The sequence below is a fragment of the Salvelinus namaycush genome, chromosome 1, assembly GCF_016432855.1.
Source record: "Salvelinus namaycush isolate Seneca chromosome 1, SaNama_1.0, whole genome shotgun sequence".
Lineage (NCBI taxonomy): Eukaryota > Metazoa > Chordata > Actinopteri > Salmoniformes > Salmonidae > Salvelinus > Salvelinus namaycush.
This window is the reverse complement of record NC_052307.1, coordinates 26,680,359-26,704,920: the sequence shown is the minus strand read 5'-3', so window position 1 is coordinate 26,704,920 and position 24,562 is coordinate 26,680,359. Positions and strand designations below refer to the sequence as shown.

The window sequence follows — 24,562 nt, the reverse complement described above, 5'->3', positions numbered from 1 at the left end:
AGTCTCCCCCCCTTTCCCTCCCTCTCGCCCATCCCCCCCCCCCCCCCCCCCCCCCACCCTCCCATTATCTCTCTCTCCCCCCTCCCTCTCTCTCTCTGTCTACCTGGCTCCAGACACACTCTAGCTCTCCCTCGACCTCACCCCTCAAGTCACCATGGAAAAACCAAGTTTAAACAAATGAATCTAAGGGAGTGGTGCCTCTCACAATTTCACTGAGATCTGATTGGGTCTGAGTGTCTGTCTAAACCTATTCAACTTGAGGAGTTTGTTATTGTGGATGGATTTCAGAGAGCTGCATTAAAGCTCTCACTCATGTATCTCAGAGACTGGGGCAGAATAAGAGCCGGTGTATGAATGTACCTGTGGGCCGTCAATCTTCATTCCTATCACTGTCTGTCTGTCTGTCTGACTGTCTGTCTGTCTGTCTGTCTGTCTGTCTGTCTGTCTGTCTGTCTGTCTGTCTGTCTGTCTGTCTGTCTGTCTGTCTGTCTGTCTGTCTCTCAGCAGTCGGCACTAGGCTACAGGACATATTTATCAGGACCTTCACATCTCACCTACATGTATGCCTCTCTCATCTCCCCCTTTGTCTCTATTTCTCCCCTCTCTATCTCGTTCTCCGTTTCTTTCAAACTCTCTAATTGTCATTCTCTCTGTAGTCTGTACCCTTTTTTGTAATGGAAGTGTATTCTGTAGTTGTGTATGTTAGTCTTGCTTTGTCCTACCGTATTGGGTGACAGGTAATGCTTTCCAGACCTAGTAGGATCACCATGGTTTCTGTAATGCCCTTGAGTAACCCTGTAGTGTGACGTCCTTGGACTGGTTTCCTGGATGCTTTTAGATGCCGGCTGAGGCCCTGGATGCTAAATATAGTTCCTTGTTCTGTCTTCAAACCCGGCACGCAGCCATAGCAACTGCTAATTAGTTTTTAATGGATGGGATGTGGTAAATTCTGTTTTATATCAACTGTTTCTTACCTTCCCTTATAGCTGCCGTTATGTGTTGTATAGTCCTCCTCTTTCCAATACTCACCGGGAATCCTGAGTGAACTGAACTTCTCTCTCTCTCTCTCGCTTTTTCATGAAATGTCTCTAGCCCACATGGTAGAGGGCTGGTAGGAGGGTTTGGATAAGCGTACCCTTTGCTGACCACATTTATCCATGTCACCCCTGCCGTTCAAGTTAACCCCATCAGTGTTAAAGCAAGGAGTCAGCTAATGTACACATCACAACACAGCACAATATCGTATCTGTCCGAGCTACATTTGGTAGATAGATGCTTAGTTAAAAGGCCTTAAATGTTTACCGCAAAAACTATGTTACTGAATAAAATAACAGTGTAATTTACCAAGTACGACCCCTGTTCACCAGAAATGATTGTATTGACTTTGCTTTGACGGTCAGAGATTGGTTATCTTTCCTTCTGTGCTGGATTTCAAATAGAATTCTAAGTGCCCAGCCATGTCCCCTTCCCCCTCCATGGCAACGTCAGCTGTCTTCACTGATCTACAGACATTACCCAGCTATCCCATTACACCATGGACATTATCATTTACCAAAAGAACAAACAGCAGGGCAGCAGCTGAGCTTTTCTCTGTGAGCTAGCTAGGAGGTATCTAGCATGCTCTCAATTCCCCGATCTGCCCACCGTATTGTTCCTGTTCGACCAGAGGTTACAGTCACACAGGGCTTCCGCTTGCAGTTGAACAATGTTGCCATACTGCCCTGAGAGGACTGAAATAGAGGAGGGGAGGTAGGGGGAATATGGAGGTGCTTCACTTCTACCCTGCTACCCTCTCCTACCCTCTCCCACCCTCTCCCACCCTCTCTCACCCTCTCCCACCCTCTCCCACCCTATCCCACCCTCTCTCACTTCCTCACCCAGCACTCTGCAATTTCCAACAACCCCTTCCTCTTGTTTTTGCTAGCGAATTATCAGAGGGTTAGCTTGAAATATCAACCCTACACCACAACAGCAGTAGAGACTGTCAGGGACAATTGTACTCTTCACCTCTCACATCTCTTCCTCTCCAGTGCCTGTTGGCCACCCTGGACTCTCTGCCACAGACACACATCACACACACTCACACAGACACGCATCACACACACACACTCACACAGACACGCATCACACACACACACTCACACAGACACGCATCACACACACACACTCACACAGACACGCATCACACACACATACACTCACACAGACACGCATCACACACACTCACTCACACAGACACGCATCACACACACTCACACAGACACGCATCACACACACACACTCACACAGACACGCATCACACACACTCACACAGACACGCATCACACACACACACTCACACAGACACGCATCACACACACACACTCACACAGACACGCATCACAAACACACACTCACACAGACACGCATCACACACACTCACTCACACAGACACACATCACACACACTCACACAGACACGCATCACACACACACACTCACACAGACACGCATCACACACTCACACAGACACGCATCACACACACACACACACAGACACGCATCACACACACACACACACAGACACGCATCACACACACTCACACAGACACGCATCACACACACTCACACAGACACGCATCACACACACACACACTCACACAGACACGCATCACACACACACACACTCACACAGACACGCATCACACACACACACACTCACTCAGACACGCATCACACACACACACTCACACAGACACGCATCACACACACACACTCACACAGATACGCATCACACACACACACTCACACAGATACGCATCACACACACACACACACACACACACACACACACACACACACACACACACACACACACACACACACACACACACACACACACACTCACACAGACACGCATCACACACAGACACGCATCACACACACACACACTCACACAGACACACACACACTCACACAGACACGCATCACACACACACCCTCACACAGACACACTCACACAGACAGACACACAGCTATGGAGCGGCCTATTAGGGGCCTGAAGTCGGCTGGGACACATATGTTTGTGTGTTGCTATGTGTGTACAATATGTGTCTGTATGTGAATGTGTGTTGTGTGTGTGTGAGTGAATACAGTATATTCTGGGACTGACTCTTGTGTGACCACAAATGATCCCTCATTTGCTTGGCACAATTGCACAAGGCTACCCACATTTCAGGAAAATAAATGGGCATGCGCCAGGGCAGAGCATGTAGGAAACTACTGAAATAGTGTGTGTGTACACAGCAGACTTGTGAGTCCCTGTGTTTGTGTGAATGTTACTGCCTGCCTGCGTGTGTGTGTGTGTGTGTGTGTGTGTGTGTGTGTGTGTGTGTGTGTGTGTGTGTGTGTGTGTGTGTGTGTGTGTGTGTGTGTGTGTGTGTGTGTGTGTGTGTGTGTGCATGGATGCACGCGTCTCTATGTCTCGCCAGTGTGAAAGTGGAGATGCTGTGACGAGTGTTCTTACCCAGGCACTGGCCTTTGTGAACAATCAATCCTGTGTGTCCTGAGGAGGCTAAGGACGTATCACGCTCCCAGCCCACTGGCTTCATGTATCTGATGCCTGGAGGTCACACAGGTAATGCTGCTGGAACAATTGGGATTTTTATTTTGATTCACTTCCTGAATTAAAATGGGATCGACCCCAGCCCTGAAGATGACCATGATGATGATAATAATAGTGAGATAATAGTATGAACAAATGTTGAAAATGTTTTTTGTTTTGAGGGTGGTAGCAAACGTGGTCAAATTTATATTTATTTTGTCTAGCAAATGCCCTAATGAGGGTAACTTACATGGACCACACTTGGTTTATTGCCCACTGTGAGAATTGCCCCCCACAGAGAGCTGCACACTGCTGTGTGTGGTGAGAGAGAGGGAGCAGTCAGCCACAGCTGTATGTAGAGCACAGCTTACTGCCTGCTTAAAAAACAGAAGGTTTTGATATGGCAGAGAGGCAGTCATTTGGCTGATATAATGGTGGCTCCCAGAGGATCCATACCAGTGTGCAAACACAGAGAGAGAGAGAGATGTAGAGAGAGAGAGAGGGGGAGAGATGTAGATAGAGAAAGCTGTAGATAGAGAGAGAGATGTAGAGAAAGAGAGAGAGAGAGATGTAGAGGTAGAGAGAGAGAGATGTAGAGAGAGATGAGAGAGAGAGATATGTACAGAGAGAGAGAGAGATGTAGAGAGAGAGAGAGAGATGAGGAGAGAGAGAGAGATATGAGGAGAGAGAGAGAAAGATGTAGAGAGAGAGATGTAGAGAGAGAGATGTAGAGAGAGAGAGAGAGAGATGTAGAGAGAGAGAGAGATATGAGGTGAGAGAGAGAGATATATGTAGAGAGAGAGAGAAAGATGTAGAGAGAGAGATGTAGAGATGTAGAGAGAGAGAGATGTAGAGAGAGAGAGAGAGAGAGAGAGATGTAGAGAGAGAGAGATGTAGAGAGAGAGATATGTAGAGAGAGAGAGAGAAAGATGTAGAGAGAGAGAGAGAGAGAGAGAGAGAGAGAGATGTAGAGAGAGAGAGAGAGAGAGAGAGAGAGAGGCAGGGATTGGAGTTGATACTCATAAAGCTCTCTGAATATTTTACCATTACACTGGTATCATCAGCCTCTCTTTCTCTCTCCCTACCTCTCTCTCCCCTCTCTCTCCTCTCTCTCTCCTTCCTCTCCTCACCCTCTATCAGCCTTGCGTTTCCCTCTCCTTGTTTATTCCAGTTGAGATGTTTCCTTTGTTGTCAGAATGCATCACTGCAGGTGAATTCAGATCTGGAGACATCCTCACCCCTGGGATGTCTCCAGCGTTCTCTTCTCTCATCCTTCAAACACGAACCCCTCTAGCCTTTTATCTACCCCCGTTTTCTAGCCTCCTCTCCTCTCCTCTCCTCTCCTCTCCTCTCCTCTCCTCTCCTCTCCTCTCCTCTCCTCTCCTCTCCTCTCCTCTCCTCTCCTCTCCTCTCCTCTCCTCTCCTCTCCTCTCCTCTCCTCTATGTAGCAGGCTCCTGGCGCTGCCTGGATTCTGTTCTGTTCTCAGCCTGTTTCTTCTGACTGGTTCCCATCGCATTAAGAGAAACACTTGAGCATACTCCTTTTCACCTTCCTTCTACACAGCCACTTAATTAGCTGCATAGGAGCGTGTGTGTGTGTGTGTGTGTGTGTGTGTGTGAGAGTGTGTGTGTGTGTGTGTGTGTGTGTGTGTGTGTGTGTGTGTGTGTGTGTGTGTGTGTGTGTGTGTGTGTGTGTGTGTGTGTGTGTGTGTGTGTGTGTGTGTGTGTGTACAGTGCCTTCAGAAAGTATCCACACCCCTTGACTTTTCCCACATTTTGTTTTGTAGCCTGAATTTCAGTCTGCTTTCCAACAGACACTGGGAGACAAATTCACCTTTCAGCAGGACAATAACCTAACCACAAGGCCAAATATACACTGGAGTTGCTTACCAAGACGACATTGAATGTTCCTGAGTGGCCTAGTTACAGTTTTGACTTAAATCGTCTTGAAAATCTATGGCAAGACTTGAAAATGGCTGTCCAGCAATGATCAACAACTTGACAGAGCTTGAAGAATTTTGAAAAGACTAATGTGAAAACATTGTACTATATAGGTGTGAAAAGCTCTTACAGACTCACAGCTGTATTGACTCAGGGGTGTGAATACTTATATACATTTGATATTTCTGTATTTCATTTTCAATACATTTGCAAAAATGATTTAAAACATGTTTTCACTTTGGCGTTATGGGGTATTATGTGTAGATAGGTGATATTATTATAATCATTTTTTAAAATCTATTTTGAATTCAAGCTGTAGTACAACAAAATGTGGAATAAGTCAAGGGGTATGAATACTTTCTGAAGGCACTGTATGTGCGTATGTTGACAGTGTGACAGAGATGTTGTTCCCACCTCCTCTGTAATGGAATCAGCGGTGGTTACCGTCTCCTCTGGATCTCACACATAATCCCATTAACACCACTCTGCTGGAGTGTAGTCTTCCTCTGACCAGCCCAGGCCTCCCTCAGTCCACGCTATCTGGGACAGGGGGGAAACCAACGCCTCTAACACCTCCTACCTCCCTCCATCCCTCCCCCTAGTCCCCCTCTCTGCTTTGCTATCTCTGAAACACAGGCGAATCACTGTCCTCATCATCCCAAATGGCACCCTATTCCCTAGTTAGTAAACCATTTTTTACCACGGCTACTCATAACTGATGGAGCCATTGACCAGGGCATAACCATGTGCTTCCTATCTATTAACCTGTCGGCCGGCGGTATGCTTTGATGGGTATTGCAAATATACCAGTGACCAATTTGTTTTGGCTGTGCTTTCACATGTTTACTGACTGTTGCTGGGTGTGTGTTTTACAGGAACAGCTGTAGCATGGACCCAGTTGTGTCAGTAAAATATGTTGTTATTATTGTTGTTGTTGGCCGTCATCAGGGATGTACTACTGTTGGTATGAATGAGACCGTGTCAGTGAAGATGGCTGTCAGTAAACACAGACAGCTTAGCAGTCTAATCATCATAGCAACAGGCAGCCAGGGGCCTTCCAGAGGTAGAGCTCTGTGGAAACAGTTTAGTCTGAGCAGCGGGTGGCAGGTTGTGCAGTGGGCCATGCCTTAGTTTGCCTATTTGTGTGTGCTCAGGAGGAGGTAGCATGAGTGGCAGACTCTCCCCTACTGCCTCGTGGGCTGTAATCAAACCACTCAGGTTCCCATGGAAACCACCTCCATCCTATCAGCACTGCTGCTAGGCGATGGTGAAGATGATTATGGTGGTTGTTGCAGTTGGGGTTGTAGTTAGCAGTGTCCTGGGGTCCTGAGAGGTTGACGCATACTCCCTGTCACAGCTGAAAAGCAACGTTTAACCACTCATTAAACACAGCAGAGCAGCGTGGGTTGTTACTGGCAAGGAAATGAAACACACACTAGGGGCCCAGTGTCACAGAATTCACACGGACCCAGCGACCAGGAGCAGAAGTGGTACTGCAGCGTGACTTTAAAGGGTCATTTAAGACGATGCATGACCTCTATCATGTGGTATAAAAAAAAAAAGCAATTTCTCTAATATGTTGTACAATATTAACATCCACCTCTCACTGGATACGTCTGACACTGGAGTAGCAGCCAGCCAGGCATTTTGAAACCCCGTACTTGTCTGAGTTCTAAAAATGGAATAGTGTTGTTTAGCCAAGCCGTTCTGATTAAGATGTCATCTCAGCCCTCTTGAGCTCCCCACACCCCCGCCCCTCCGTCAGGGGGCTGCACCAGTTTACCTTTCATTAGGGGACCCTCTGTGCAAAACGTGTTTGCTGATAAGAGCCAGCAGTTTATCAACAGTTTATAAAGGCTGACATTTGGATTAATCAAATCAGCACACATCCGGAGAAGGGTCGGACTCTGTAAACACAATCAGATCTGACTCCACAGATGGAATGAGAGAGGTGGGGGGAAGGGAGGGAGGGAGGAAAGATAAGTTAAGAAATGGAATGGAATTAGCAAAGTCACCTTTGCAGAAATCAAATGTTTCGAGGAGATGTTTGCTTCCTGGACTGCTGGGTGATTTCAGTCAGTCTACATGAGCAGTGTTGAGGGAGGGCTGTAGTCACAACTGGCTGTAGAATGGGTCCCAGCATCTGTCTATCTGTCCATCCGTCTGTCCCTAAGCCTAGCAGAGCACCTCTACAGTGACAGGCAAGACTGGCTCCTCACTATCTCCCATCAACTCTCTATCTGGGGAGAAAATGCGGCATTGCAGTCTCACTTTAGAGGGACACCGATCACAAGCACAACTCATCTCAACTGTGGAGAGAGGTTGCGCTCTATCTCTCTCCCCCTCCGTCCTTGCCTCACTCATTTTCCAAGACACATAGAGAGCAGAGGATTCCGCTCGGTTTCTCTGCTCACAGAGTGGAAGTTGGAGTTGAAGAGATGGAGCTAAGCGGAGCTTCAAACAGCACATGTAATTGAGCAGGCCCTAGATAGGCTATCCGGGAACATGAAACAGCAACAGTTGTGACGGGAGGTAATTGCCTCCTTGGGCCCGTATAATGTCTTGTCGAGGCTTTAAACTCCAGCAAACTGCTGGAAGTCCTTATGTCTGCAGGTAATAGGTTCCAGGCATCAGCAGTCATGTGAAATGCAAGAAAGATAGCACTGCTGTGTGTGTGTGTGTGTGTGTGTGCGTGCGTGCGTGCGTGCGTGCGTGCGTGCGTGCGTGCGTGCGTGCGTGCGTGCGTGCGTGCGTGCGTGCGTGCACACATGGAAGATAGAAGATAGAAATGATAGAAAATGTAGATAGAAAATGTGAATGTGTGTTCCAGCGTCTGTGTGCTAGTGGGAGTGGGAGAAAGTATTTTACGGTATAGATTTTTTTCTTAGGTTCTGCGTTATTTTTTATTAATTCATGCAATGTTTTCATTATATGTTTAGGAGCAAAGGTGCAGTGAAACTCTCTCTCTCTTTCTCTCTGTGGGAGCAGGAATTACCCCCACATTTCTTCTGTAAATTACTTCTTGTAGTGTTTATGGAATTCTGTATCTTGATTGAAAAGCGCAGTGTTTTTCTGTACACTAAAGTGGATTAACTTGTGCCATGGCATTTATACATGAGTAATTGCTTTTTCAGATGTGTTGACATAAACATACAATAGTAACCTGGGCACTGTTGAGTCACATGCTTTTTGATGATAAACAGCACAGAATGAAGGCTCAGAAAATAACACAGAATGAAGGCTCAGAAAACAGCACAGAAGGAAGGCTCAGAAAACAGCACAGAAGGAAGGCTCAGAAAACAGCACAGAAGGAAGGCTCAAAAAACAGCACAGAGGGAAGGCTCAGAAAACAGCACAGAATGAAGGCTCAGAAAACAGCACAGAAGGAAGGCTCAGAAAACAGCACAGAAGGAAGGCTCAGAAAACAGCACAGAATGAAGGCTCAGAAAACAACACAGAATGAAGGCTCAGAAAACAACACAGAAGGAAGGCTCAGAAAACAGCACAGAAGGAATTCTCAGAAAACAGCACAGAATGAAGGCTCAGAAAACAGCACAGAATGAAGGCTCAGAAAACAACACAGAAGGAAGGCTCAGAAAACAGCACAGAAGGAAGGCTCAGAAAACAGCACAGAATGAAGGCTCAGAAAACAACACAGAAGGAAGGCTCAGAAAACAGCACAGAAGGAAGGCTCAGAAAACAGCACAGAAGGAAGGCTCAGAAAACAGCACAGAAGGAATGCTCAGAAAACAGCACAGAATGAAGGCTCAGAAAACAGCACAGAATGAAGGCTCAGAAAACAGCACAGAATGAAGGCTCAGAAAACAGCACAGAATGAAGGCTCAGAAAACAACACAGAATGAAGGCTCAGAAAACAACACAGAATGAAGGCTCAGAAAACAACACAGAATGAAGGCTCAGAAAACAGCACAGAAAGCGTTTCATAATAATCCATTACTGGAGTTGTGTTTGACTTCCCAGTCATCCTTCCCTTTGTTACCTCTAAATGCACTCAGTGTAACTCCAAGCATCCCTGTCAGTGTAACCCCAAGCATCCCTGTCAGTGTAACTCCAAGCATCCCTGTCAGTGTAACTCCAAGCATCCCTGTCAGTGTAACTCCAAGCATCCCTGTCAGTGTGACTCCAAGCATCCCTGTCAGTGTAACTCCAAGCATCCCTGTCAGTGTAACCCCAAGCATCCCTGTCAGTGTAACTCCAAGCATCCCTGTCAGTGTAACTCCAAGCATCCCTGTCAGTGTAACTCCAAGCATCCCTGTCAGTGTAACTCCAAGCATCCCTGTCAGTGTAACTCCAAGCATCCCTGTCAGTGTAACTCCAAGCATCCCTGTCAGTGTAACTCCAAGCATCCCTGTCAGTGTAACCCCAAGCATCCCTGTCAGTGTAACTCCAAGCATCCCTGTCAGTGTAACTCCAAGCATTTGTGTCACAGAGGCTCCTACGCAGGCAGAAAAATCAAGCAGAGTTTGTGGCCTTAATTGTCAGGGTTTTTGTACTCTTCCCTGACCCCCAACCAACCCGCTCCAGCCCCCTCATGTTCTGTAAGACACAGAGACACAGAGACACAAAGAGAGAGCGAGAGAGAGAGCGAGAGAGAGGGAGACCTCAGGAAGGAGATGTGTTATTAGCTGGCCCTCTCCTCTGCGATTAATGGAACATCTGTCCACACAAAAACAGCCGCCCCCAATTCCCAGCAGTTTACCCTCTATATAAACAGCTAATAAGCCTACAGTGAGTGCGTCACTTAGGGGGTCAGGCCTGCAGACCACTCCACTTTACTGCACACCCTACACTTTATATTACACTTCATATTGATGCAGGTGGATGGGGGTGAGAGGAGAAATATCCCGTTGAGGCGATAGATAAGAATATGCTACAATATATTCCCAGCATCAGCCCTCCTGATAGAGAAGTGTTGCCAGTGGTGAATAGATGAGGAGAATCAGTCAGTCAGTCAGTGGGTCTGTTTCCCTCTCACAGCTGAAGAGTGAAGCTAAGCCCCTCTCCTCTTCCCCTGATTAACTGGCCCTTTGTTCCATTGGTGGTGGCGCGCTCTGTGAGGCAGATTGCAGTGGGCAAACTGTCAGCTTTAAAACAAGCCTACCGCTGTGCTAATCTGCATCAGGGTTTACCCCCCCCCCCCCCCCCCCGATTACAAGAAAGGAAGCAAAGCATTTTTGTTTGTTGTTTGGTCCCTAAAGCAATATTGCTTCAAATATAATTTTTGTTATATACTTTGGGGAATGGGATGTTGAGGGATGGAGAGGGATGTTGAGGGACGGAGAGGGATGTTGAGGGACGGAGAGGGGTGTTGAGGGATGGAGAGGGGTGTTGAGGGATGAAGAGGGGTGTTACCAAATGAAGATAGGTGTGTTGAGGGGTGTTGAGGGATGGAGAACGGTGTTGAGGGATGGAGAGGGGTGTTTAGGGATGGAGAGGGGTGTTGAGGGGTGTTACCAAATGAAGATAGGTGTGTTGAGGGGTGTTGAGGGATGGAGAACGGTGTTGAGGGATGGAGAGGGGTGTTGAGGGATGGAGAGGGGTGTTGTGAAATGAAGATAGGTGTGTTGAGGGGTGTTGAGGGGTGTTGGGGGATGGAGAACGGTGTTGAGGGATGGAGAGGGGTGTTTAGGGATGGAGAGGGGTGTTGAGTGGTGTTGTCAAATGAAGATAGGTGTGTTGAGGGATGGAGAGGGGTGTTGAGGGGTGTTGAGAGATGGAGAGGGGTGTTTGAGATGCAAAAGCAACCAACTCAGTTAAATGTGGGTCAATTTCACGAATCTTTAGTGTTTTTACTATGTGACCTTAATTACTTGCCTGATGTTTGTGTGCCTGTGTTCTCTCTGTGCCTCCAGGCAGCCTCTATGGCCCTGAGCAGCCTGGGTCATGTGTACACAGCCATCGGGGACTACCCTAATGCCCTGGCCAGCCACAAGCAGTGTGTCCTACTGGCCAAGCAGTCCAAGGACCAGCTGTCGGAGGCACGAGAGCTGGGCAACATGGGCGCCGTCTACATCGCCATGGGCGACTTTGAAAATGCTGTCCAATGCCACGAGCAGCACCTGGGCATCGCCAAGGCCCTGACCAGCAAGAGGGAGGAGGCCCGTGCCTACAGCAACCTGGGCAGTGCCTATCACTACCACCGTAACTTTGACAAGGCCATGTCCTACCACACCCATGTGCTGGAGCTGGCCCAGGAGCTGGAGGAGCAGCCTATAGAGATGAGGGCGTACGCTGGACTGGGGCACGCTGCTCGCTGCATGCAGGACCTGGAGAGAGCCAAGCAGTACCACCAACAGCAGCTGGCCATCGCTGAGGGCCTGAAGGACAGGGCTGCAGAGGGAAGAGCCTCCTCCAACCTGGGTACGTAACAACACAGAGGGGTAGTCTGTGGTGGGTGGGTCGGGAGACTGGGCTGGGGATAGCATCATATCTATCTATAACATCTTCATTTTTCGGTTTATTTTCAAACATGGCTAACAAAGAATATTTCTCGTTTAGTACAGTGTTATTATGCTTCCCCTTAGATCGGCCTCTAGGCCTGTCCCTGGCATTTGAGGTCAATGTACAGAGCAGTCCCTCATGTTGTGGGCTTCCCTACTCTGATGAGCATGTGAGTTCCTCTTTTTTGCCCCGTCCATCCTACAGGATGAGGAACCACCTGGTTTTTAGAAAGTTAGTCTGGTAGATGGTAGAAGGAAGGCGGTCCCAGGCAGGTGGAGGGAGGTTGGCTTTGTGTTTGCTACAGCCCGACAGTGTGGGGTTTTACCCAGGTCACTGACCTGCAGAAGACCCGGAATGCTTCCTCACAAGGAGCTTGGCAGGATGTGATGGGAACAGGCTAGAATAGCAGTGTAGAGGTCATGGTTTGCCAGTGAGAGAGAGAATGCGTGGAGGTGGAGGCAGCATCAGTATTCTCTCTGTATTTTAGCACTGGCTGTGCCAAATAGCAGACTTTGATGGTGGGGTGATATCCGTATTCCTCTCATGTTGTTATTCTCTGCTCCTGCTTTTTCCTCTGCTTGTTGTGGGTTCCAGGTACTACTACAGTTTATCACTAGTAAGTCTGTTTACCTGTCTCTGCTTGTTGTGGGTTCCAGGTACTACTACAGTTTATCACTAGTAAGTCTGTTTACCTGTCTCTGCTTGTTGTGGGTTCCAGGTACTACTACAGTTTATCACTAGTAAGTCTGTTTACCTGTCTCTGCTTGTTGTGGGTTCCAGGTACTACTACAGTTTATCACTAGTAAGTCTGTTTACCTGTCTCTGCTTGTCGTGGGTTCCAGGTACTACTATATCACTAGTACCTGTTTACCTGTCTCTGCTTGTCGTGGGTTTCAGGTACTACTATATCACTAGTACCTGTTTACCTGTCTCTGCTTGTCGTGGGTTCCAGGTACTACTATATCACTAGTACCTGTTTACCTGTCTCTGCTTGTCGTGGGTTCCAGGTACTACTATATCACTAGTACCTGTTTACCTGTCTCTGCTTGTCGTGGGTTCCAGGTACTACTATATCACTAGTACCTGTTTACCTGTCTCTGCTTGTCGTGCGTTCCAGGTACTACTATATCACTAGTACCTGTTTACCTGTCTCTGCTTGTCGTGGGTTCCAGGTACTACTATATCACTAGTACCTGTTTACCTGTCTCTGCTTGTCGTGGGTTCCAGGTACTACTATATCACTAGTACCTGTTTACCTGTCTCTGCTTGTCGTGGGTTCCAGGTACTACTATATCACTAGTACCTGTTTACCTGTCTCTGCTTGTCGTGGGTTCCAGGTACTACTATATCACTAGTACCTGTTTACCTGTCTCTGCTTGTCGTGGGTTCCAGGTACTACTATATCACTAGTACCTGTTTACCTGTCTCTGCTTGTCGTGGGTTCCAGGTACTACTATATCACTAGTACCTGTTTACCTGTCTCTGCTTGTCGTGGGTTCCAGGTACTACTATATCACTAGTACCTGTTTACCTGTCTCTGCTTGTCGTGGGTTCCAGGTACTACTATATCACTAGTACCTGTTTACCTGTCTCTGCTTGTCGTGGGTTCCAGGTACTACTATATCACTAGTACCTGTTTACCTGTCTCTGCTTGTCGTGGGTTCCAGGTACTACTATATCACTAGTACCTGTTTACCTGTCTCTGGGTATGTCCACATTCGTATTTACTGATAGTTACCTGACCTAGCTCTTGCTGTCGATTTTTTTATTGGATGTTCATTATCACAACCTTGTTTTAAGTGTTTAAATGTTGTTTAAAATGGAGCCCTACATAGTGACTGGTGTGAGAACAAAGACCATTGAAAAACAGTAGTCAGCTAAATGTGTTGCTATAACTCCCGTCCAGGTTCAGGTCTACTACTGTTACGTAGATTTACTGCAGTGTTGCGTGATACACGATACCTCAGCTTGGTCAGGGAGCTGTGATGTGATTGGTCAGGACAGGAGTCTCTGCATGGGCCCAGAGCAGAGCAGAGGAGACAGACAGCCTCAGTGACTGAGTTATCACTGGCTGGGATGTGCTAGAGTGATGGAACACTAACATATAACTATCACACTGTCACAGGAGAAAAGAAGCCCATAAAAACCCTTTACATCTTTCATGGGAACTCTCTGCACATTAATACCCACGCTGTTCTGTTCCGTTCTGTTCTGCTCTCCCCCCCCCACTGGCAAGGACTTAATCAAATCTAGCAAATGAATCCTAGTGCCGTAGATAATTCAAATATAGATACATAGAAAAGACAGAGAGGGGGAATTAAGTCTATAAGATCAGGCCTTTTGATTGGAGCTCTATTGTAATTATTGTCCCCTTTTCAAAGCCCTAGTCATCTGACGGTCAAAACCTGCAGAAATAAAATGATTAGCAATGCACCCTTTACAATGCAGGGCTAACATAATGAGAAAGCAAAGGTACCCCTATGGTTATTCAATACCAGCAGAGGGAGAGCTGGGCCATATGGACAACAATCCATATAGCGATAAATTGCCTGAATTTATGTGATAACAATACATATATAACATTAATGTGCACCAGTTTTTTTTTATTATCCTTTAAACTACTAGTTTGATGGTTGTAGGCATCACATTGTCCCATTAACAATCACCCATATTAGCAAACTTGTTTCATTTCAAACTTCACATTTCTTCAGTATAGGCAACTTATCCTAATGAATGATATCAGAAAAATGCCTGCGATAACTGATAGGCATGGTCAATGTCGATGTCGATCATTTTCAGTTTATCGTCACAGCTCTAAGGAGAGGTCTACGACATAGCACATTCAGCTGTATTTGAGTCCAGCCATTACAATATGTAGTAGGTTGGTGGCATGGCTTACGACAGCCATCAAGACAATATGTAGTAGGTTGGTGGCATGGCTTACGACAGCCATCAAGACAATATGTAGTAGGTTGGTGGCATGGCTTACGACAGCCATCAAGACAATATGTAGCAGGTTGGTGGCATGGCTTACGACAGCCATCAAGACAATATGTAGGACGGAAACATGACGGAGAGTAAGACAGGGGAACCGATTCAAAAACGAAAACGTGACTCCTCAACCGACACGGATGATTTAATATTCTCACCACCGGCAATAGTAAAGGTCGAAACCGATCTGTTAAAATCAATAAATGACAAACTGGGTATACTTGAATTAGTTAGTAAAGATATAAAAGAGTTGAAGGCAAGCCTAGAGATGAGTGATGAAAAAGCTGCGACATTGGAGAAGGAAACACACGCGCTAAAAGGGACAGTCAATAAAATTGAAACCGAAATGAATGAAATTAAAAAGGAGAACACCGTTCTGAAGGAATGCTTACTAGACATACAAACTAGATCCATGAGAGAGAATTTGGTACTTACAGGTATCCAAGAGAAAGAAGGAGAGGTTCCTGAATCTGTAGTTAGAGAGTTCCTTTTTGCAGCGCTTCAGATTCCACGCGAAGTTATCGATAAGATCCAACTTGAACGTGTACACCGCCTCGGACAGAGAGGGCAGAGGTACGAATGCCCAATCGTTGCCAAATTTGCTTCATTTAAAGATAAAATAATGGTTAAAAGCCTGGGTAAAAGACTTGCTGGGACCAAAATTGGCATGAATGATCAGTTTCCGAAAGAAATTGCAGAACGGCGCAAAGTTCTGTATCCAATTTTCAAAGAAAATAGATTAAAAGCGAAACGAGTAGCTCTCGTCGTTGATAAACTATATATTGATAACCAGTTGTTCAGAGACACAAAGACTACTCCATGGTTATTTTAAAAATTACAAAGTTCTCATAGATGAGGAAAATAAACACAATTCAAGCCCGGTTATTGATTGTAACAATACAATACAAAATATAGCTTTTCTATAAATCTTCATATATAACTAATTGAACACAAGCACTATTTCTACATAGTGAAGATAAAAACTAAGTAAACAGAAGGCACAGTATGTGTGGATGGTGTGGTGTGTGTTTATTTTTATTTGTTATGTTTGGAAAGTTGAGTGAGTGAGTAATGAAATAGTTGCATATCCCAGAGCCAGTGTATTGCTGTGGGCCGGGTATGAGAGGGCTTTCAATGTTGTTCAGATGATGGATATACTTTTATAATGAATTATACGTCTTATTTATTTATTGTCCTATCATGGGGAACTACATTTTTAAAATAAATTATATCTAATTATTTATTATCCTATTTTAATGGTACGGTCCATGGCCCTATACCCTAGACACCCACATGAATGGCCCAGATACTAAGGAGAAGTCCCTAACTGTTTTATGTGCATGCTGTAAGCGGTCTGTATGCAGCCAAAATGAGGTCAGGGACCAAGAGCAGCACTGCCCCCTCAAGATTCTGAGCCTGCTTGGCAGGGTTGGTCCTGCAAAGCCAAAGCCCCCTAAAGGGAGAGCATAATAAACAAGGAAATTCTCAAAGCTGCTAATGAGAACCTTGACGACCTTGTACCTAGCCGGTGGGGATTCCGGTGGGGTGCCCCCACCCAGGCAGTGGCAGTGCTGGCAACACTAGCTGCAGTAACCCATGGGGAGGGGGTCACACTCGGACATTCAGAGAGGGGGTATATTATTGTGGCCCTGGTGGCACGAAATCAAGTCGGACTGCATGGAGATGCTTGGGAACATGGTCAAAATGGATGACCGTATTGTGGGTGTTTCAGGAAGAAGGTGTACATTTGACCTCCATCATTTAGGATGTGACAATGGTAAATAAATCTCTACATTTATGCTCATTTTTTGCACGGTCTTGCAGGCCTTCTCATGCAGCTGCAACTGCAAGTACATTTGTAAATCATGATCCATCTTGAGTTGGGCTCTGGGATGGTGCAATTGTTGAGAGGGTGAGCTTATGGTTGTGTGGGGGTAAGGGCTGAATGTGTGTGGGTGTATGTGTGTATCCCACAACTGTTGCGAAGGAAGAAGTAAAAGATGTTAGGGACTATAGAGGATGATTCACAGCAATATGTAATAAAAATAGAGGTGAGGGCGATGGAAATGCATTTGGCAATGGATCTGCTTCGGTTCGGTGGATGGCGCTGTGTGCACTTTTCGAAGGATGGATCCCAGTCGGTCCGGGGCTGTGCGATGCGGGGGGTCGGGGGTGGTCTGCCGGTCATTGGGATGACAACCCAACTCGAGATGGGGGCTTTTGGCGGGTGGAATAGTGGGGACCAATTGGAGGTTTGCTTAGTGGAGATGCAAATGTCATGGTACAACTATATAGACACTCAATCATTATGTTACTTTTTAATAGGACGTTTACAAACATATATTTTGATAAAAATAATTGAAAGGTGTGTCTCATTATGGTAAGTGGTGAAATAAGTATAGCCAGTTACAATTGTAATGGCTTAGCAGATAATAAGAAAAGACGATCAGTATTTACCTGGCTAAAAGAGAAGGATTATAATATCTACTGTTTACAGGAAACCCATTCGACAGTTTTAGATGAAGTTTTGTGGAAAAAGAACTGGGGGGGCGAAATATATTTCTCCCATGGGCAAAGAAATTCAAAAGGGGTGATGGTTTTAATTAATAATAACTTTGATCCAAATGTGCAACTTGTCCAAACAGATCCTCAAGGTAGATGGATTATTTTAAATATGTTATTGGACAATAAACATATATGGCTTATTAACCTATACGGTCCGAATAATGATGATCCAAGCTTCTTTGACAATATATATAAGAATGTATCAACTCTACAAGCAACACTAGACTCTATTATTATAGTGGGAGATTTTAATACGGTCTTAAATACCTCTATGGACCGGAAAGGAAATCACACTACAAACTATCACCCTCAGGCACTTAAGGAAATCAGGAATGTCATGGATATATTGGAATTAGTGGATATATGGAGACTTAAATACCCTGACCTAGTGAGATATACATGGCGGAGGCTTAATCAAGCTAGTCGCCTTGACTACTTTCTTATATCATTCTCTCTGGCACCAAAAGTTAAAAAGTGTTTGATAGGGGACAGAATGCGGTCGGACCATCACATAATTGGCATATATATTACTCTTACAGAATTTCCACGTGGGCGAGGATATTGGAAATTTAATCAAAGCCTACTAGATGATAAATTGTTTAGAACTAGGACAGAAGAATTTATAACTGACTTTTTTAGACATAACATAGGTACAGCAGATCCCCATATTGTATGGGACACTTTTAAGTGTGGCTTTAGAGGCCATGCAATTCAGTACTCATCTATAAAACAAAAGCAATTTCGATCAAAAGAGTCCATATTAACAAAGGAAATTGAAGGACTAACAGTACAGTTAGATAACAATAAAAACGGTACCATAGAGGCACAGAATAAGTTAGAGGAAAAACAAAAAGAAATGGAGGAACTTATTCAAGAAAGATCCAGTGTAATATATTACAAAAATAAAGCGAACTGGATGGAATATGGGGAAAAATGCACCAATTTTTTTTTCAATCTTCAATATAGAAATGCTACCAAAAAAAACGTATTAAAACTTGTTACAAATGATGGAGTCACGCATGATTCACCAAATGATATTTTGAAAGAGGAAGTAAAGTACTTTAAGAATATATTTTCGTTTCAGGCTCCTCCATCTCCACTAACTGAAACTAATTGTATGGATTTTTTCCCTAATAATAATGTAAAATTAACATCTGTACAGAAAGACTCATGTGAAGGCCTAATTACAGAGGAGGAACTACTTGATGCAATTGGGGCCTTTAAGGATGGGAAAACTCCAGGACTGGATGGCATACCAGTGGAAGTATACAAACATTTTTTTGATATACTCAAAGGACCATTATTAGCTTGTTTTAACCACTCCTATATAAATGATAGATTATCAGACACGCAACAAGAAGGTGTGATATCATTATTACTGAAACAGGACCCAAGTGGTATATATAAAGATCCAGTCCATTTAAAAAATTGGAGACCTCTTACACTTCAGTGTTGTGATGCAAAAATCCTAGCAAAATGCTTGGCGCATAGAATAAAAAAAGTTTTGTCAGATATTATTCATCCTAATCAGACAGGTTTTTTACATGGACGATACATTGGAGATAATATAAGGCAAGTACTGGAAACAATAGAACACTATGAAATATCGGGGACACCAGGCCTGGTTTTCATAGCTGATTTTGAAAAGGCTTTTGATAAAGTACGACTGGAGTTTATATATAAATGCCTAGAATATTTCAATTTTGGGGAATCTCTTATAAAATGGGTAAAAATTATGTATAGTAACCCTAGGTGTAAAATAGTAAATAATGGCTACATCTCAGAAAGTTTTAAACTATCTAGAGGAGTAAAACAAGGTTGTCCACTATCGGCATATCTATTTATTATTGCCATCGAAATGTTAGCTGTTAAAATTAGATCAAACATTAATATTAAGGGATTAGAAATCCAGGGCCTAAAAACTAAGGTGTCATTGTACGCTGATGATTCATGTTTTCTTTTAAAACCACAACTAGAATCTCTCCACGGCCTCTTAGAGGATCTAGATATATTTGCTATCCTCTCTGGATTAAAACCAAATTATGATAAATGTACCATATTACGTATTGGATCACTAAAAAATACACATTTTACATTGCCATGTAGTTTACCAATTAAATGGTCTGACGGTGATGTGGACATACTCGGTATACAAATCCCAAAAGAAAGAAATGATCTCACTCCAATAAATTTTTATAGAAAGTTAGCAAAAATAGATAAGATCTTGCTACCATGGAAAGGAAAATACCTGTCTATTTGTGGGAAAATCACCCTGATTAACTCTTTAATCATATCACAGTTTACCTATTTGCTTATGGTTTTGCCTACACCTAGTGACCTGCTTTTTAAATTATATGAACAAAAAATATTCAATTTTATTTGGAACGGCAAGCCAGATAAAATTAAAAGGGCCTATTTATATAACGAATATGAATTCGGAGGGCAGAAATTATTAAATATTAAAGCATTAGACCTCTCACTAAAGGCATCAGTCATACAAAAGTTATACTTAAATCCAAACTGGTTCTCTAGTAGATTGGTACGAATGTCTCATCCTATGTTCAAGAAGGGCCTTTTTCCCTTTATTCAGATTACACCTGCTCACTTTCGGTTGCTTGAAAAGGAAATAATCTCCAAATTATCTTTATTTTTTAAGCAAGCCTTAGAAAGTTGGTTGCAATTTCAGTTTAATCCACCTGAAAGGACGGAACAAATAGTACAACAAATCTTGTGGTTAAATTCAAATATAGTAATTGATAAAAAAACTGTATTTATCGAAGAAATGTTTAAAAAAGGTATAATTTTTGTGAATGATATCATAAATAGGACTGGTGGAGTAATGTCACACATGCAGCTAACTCAGACATATGGAAATGTCTGCTCTACCCAAAATTACAACCAATTAATTGCAGCATTACCACAAAAATGGAAGAGGCAGGTGGAAGGGGATAAAAGTAAGGAACTTGTATGTCGGCCTTATATTAAAGAACATAAATGGTTAAAGAAAAGTGTGATAAATAAAAACATATACCAATTTCATTTAAGGACCAAAAAACTTACAGCTGTGCCATATAAATTGCAAAATAGTTGGGAAGAGATTTTCGATGTACCCATTCCATGGCACATGGTGTATGAATTGATACGCAAAACAACGCCGGATTCAAAACTTCGAATTTTTCAATTTAAATTATTGTACAAAATTCTTGCAACTAATAGAATGTTATATATATGGGGGATACAATCTTCCCAGCTCTGTAGATTCTGCTGTGAGGAGGCAGAGTCATTAGACCATTTATTTTGGTATTGTCCGCATGTAGCTCGTTTTTGGTCACAGGTCCAGGAATGGTTGAAGAATTGCAACATTTGCGTAGAACTAACGCTACAGATAGCAATACTGGGGGATTTGAAAAGCCATAGTCAATCAATCAATAATATAATAATTATTTTAGCAAAAATGTTTATTTTTAATTTACAATCCGTGGAAGCTATGAGAATAGGAAGATTCAAATCTTTTGTGAAGCATCACAGCACAGTTGAAAAATATATGGCAAATAAAAATCCGAAATGGATGATGTTGGAAGATAGATGGGAAAGGTTGAGTGGAGCTGAAGGGTGGGACTAATAACAAGATAAACAATGTAGGGCATACGGGATCTGTGAAATGTGTATAGGTGCGGAGCTATTGTGAAATAGCACAGTTACAAGTGGAAATCAAACTGGATGGACAACAGAAATAGAGGAAGGACTAAGAACAAACAAGAGAGAACTATTATAAAGTAGACTGTGTCTGTAAAATGTGTATAAGATGTATAAATTGAAGGTAAAAACAGAAATGTTTATCAGTTTACTCCAATTGGGGGATCGGTGGTAGGGTTTGCGGGGAATAATAATAAAGGTATACTCTTTAAAAAAGTATGTATGTCTATGTAGGTATGTGTATGTATATATGTGTATATGTATGCATACGTGAATGGATATATATATTTACCCCAAAAAATATGGGGGATTGGAAATGATGCAGACAATTACATTGGAAGCAACATTCTTTCCGCAATATTAAGCTGATCCACCCCCCAAAAAAAAAAAAAAAAAAAAAAAAAAAAAAGACAATATGTAGTAGGTTGGTGGCATGGCTTACGACAGCCATCAAGACAATATGTAGTAGGTTGGTGACATGGCTTTCGACAGCCATCAAGACAATATGTAGCAGGTTGGTGGCATGGCTTACGACAGCCATCAAGACAATATGTAGCAGGTTGGTGGCATGGCTTACGACAGCCATCAAGACAATATGTAGCAGGTTGGTGGCATGGCTTACGACAGCCATCAAGACAATATGTAGCAGGTTGGTGGCATGGCTTACGACAGCCATCAAGACAATATGTAGTAGGTTGGTGGCATGGCTTACGACAGCCATCAAGACAATATGTAGCAGGTTGGTGGCATGGCTTACGACAGCCATCAAGACAATATGTAGCAGGTTGGTGGCATGGCTTACGACAGCCATCAAGACAATATGTAGTCGGTTGGTGGCATGGCTTACGACAGCCATCAAGACAATATGTAGTAGGTTGGTGACATGGCTTTCGACAGCCATCAAGACAATATGTAGCAGGTTGGTGGCATGGCTTACGACAGCCATCAAGACAATATGTAGCAGGTTGGTGGCATGGCTTACGACAGCCATCAAGACAATATGTAGCAGGTTGGTGGCATGGCTTACGACAGCCATCAAGACAATATGTAGCAGGTTGGTGGCATGGCTTACGACAGCCATCAAGACAATATGTAGTAGGTTGGTGGCATGGCTTACGACAGCCATCAAGACAATATGTAGCAGGTTGGTGGCATGGCTTACGACAGCCATCAAGACAATATGTAGCAGGTTGGTGGCATGGCTTACGACAGCCATCAAGACAATATGTAGTCGGTTGGTGGCATGGCTTACGACAGCCATCAAGACAATATGTAGTAGGTTGGTGGCATGGCTTACGACAGCCATCAAGACAATATGTAGCAGGTTGGTGGCATGGCTTACGACAGCCATCAAGACAATATGTAGTAGGTTGGTGGCATGGCTTACGACAGCCATCAAGACAATATGTAGTAGGTTGGTGGCATGGCTTACGACAGCCATCAAGACAATATGTAGTAGGTTGGTGGCATGGCTTACGACAGCCATCAAGACAATATGTAGTAGGTTGGTGGCATGGCTTACGACAGCCATCAAGACAGTTGTAAAGCTGACTCTAATGGACAACTAAGAGACGTAATGGTTATCCTCAGAAGAGAGAGCGTGGAAATAGGGAACAAGACCAGCTTAACACCCAACCAGTGGTTGGTTCCATCTATGAATATTCAGAAAGGTGTCCTGATTACTCGTGGTCGCAAACAGGGCCTCTAGCGAGTAAAGTTTAGTCCCACCAGTAACAGCAAGAATACATCTGTAATGAACACGATGGGAGACAGAGAGCTGGTTTCAAGCGTAGGGAGCAGCAGGTGTTTATTGTAAAGGACCACAGGAGGAGGCAGGTAGCTGGGTCCAGGGGCAGGCAGAAGGTCATACACAGGGGGTCCAAAAGGGCAACAGTACAGGCAGGGAAAAGGCTTGTAACGTCGTCCGGGAGATCAGACAAAAGGTTGATAACAGGAAATCCGATAGGCTAAAGTACAGGCAGGGAATAGGCAAAAGGTGTCGTTAGTGAGGCAGGCAAAAACTATCATACACGGGCGGATTAAATTACAGGGGAAACCAGCGCTCCGAATAGAACTGTGTCACAAAACAAACAATACCTCACAATGATGGGGTGCAAAGAACTGAACTAAATAGTGTGTGATAATGACGTACAGGTGTGTGAACAGGTGATCAGAATTCAGGTGATTGGGATCTGGAGAGTGAGCTGTGTTCAGGGGATCTATGTGTTTTGAGAGTGTGAGCTGGAAAGTGGGCTGGAGAGTGAGCTGCGTTCAGGGGATCTATGTGTTTTGAGAGTGTGAGCTGGAAAGGGGGCTGGAGAGTGAGCTGCGTTCAGGGGATCTACGTGTTTTGAGAGTGTGAGCTTGAAAGTGGGCTGGAGAGTGAGCTGCGTTCAGGGGATCTACATGTTTGAGAGTGTGAGTTGGAAAGTGGGCTGGAGAGTGAGCTGCGTTCAGGGGATCTACATGTTTGAGAGTGTGAGTTGGAAAGTGGGCTGGAGAGTGAGCTGCGTTCAGGGGATCTACATGTTTGAGAGTGTGAGTTGGAAAGTGGGCTGGAGAGTGAGCTGCGTTCAGGGGATCTACATGTTTGAGAGTGTGAGTTGGAAAGTGGGCTGGAGAGTGAGCTGCGTTCAGGGGATCTACATGTTTGAGAGTGTGAGTTGGAAGCAGACGTTACATCAGCAGCAACAATACTTCAAATTCCATGACACAATAATTACAGTGTATTTGATGTACTGTCAAAAACCCACAGCTGGTGACAAAACCAAAGCACAATGGATAGGAGGAGGAGAAGGAGGAGAGTGGGCCTGTTGCTCCGTACTGCCAAGGACAAGCTGCAGTGTTTCATGGTGATGGCTGGGAGGGAGGCCCAGTGGAGTGTTAGGTGATTGTGTTGATGTTGCCCTCCTGTCTCTACCTCTTGTTTCTCCATTCCCCTCTCCTTCCCTCTGCCTGACAGTGCCTTGCCTTTCTGTCTTTCTTTCTTCTTTTGCTCTCTCTCTCTAACTCTCTCTTTTCCCCCTCACCCCTAGTGATTGTATTCTGCGGCTGTGAGGCTCCAAGTAATTGATAATGACTTGATGAATCGCTTAATTACCTTTAATAGCTGATTTTCCAAGAGCTGAATAATGTAGATAACAGAGAATTAAGTGGTTAAAAAAATACATAATTTCTCTGATTACACTGTTGTTGTTTGTGGTGATGGTGGTGGGGGGAATGTTGTTGTTGCCTTGTCATTCCCCCCACATACTGTAGCCAACTTGACATACTGTAGCTTACTGTACAATCCTCTTGCTTTGAAGCACCACCATGCAGAGATAAA

At 44.3% G+C, this 24,562-nt stretch overlaps 1 protein-coding gene across 1 annotated transcript in view; it reads left to right on the top strand.

Annotated features, from left to right (window-relative positions):
- The window catches only part of LOC120051201 (tetratricopeptide repeat protein 28-like), a 370,532-nt gene that overhangs the window by 293,070 nt on the left and 52,900 nt on the right, over window positions 1-24,562 (top strand). Inside the window, exon 5 of the mRNA XM_038997941.1 lies at window positions 11,397-11,904. Within this exon, the coding sequence (XP_038853869.1) occupies window positions 11,397-11,904 (508 nt within the window). The remainder of the gene's footprint in view (window positions 1-11,396; window positions 11,905-24,562) is intronic.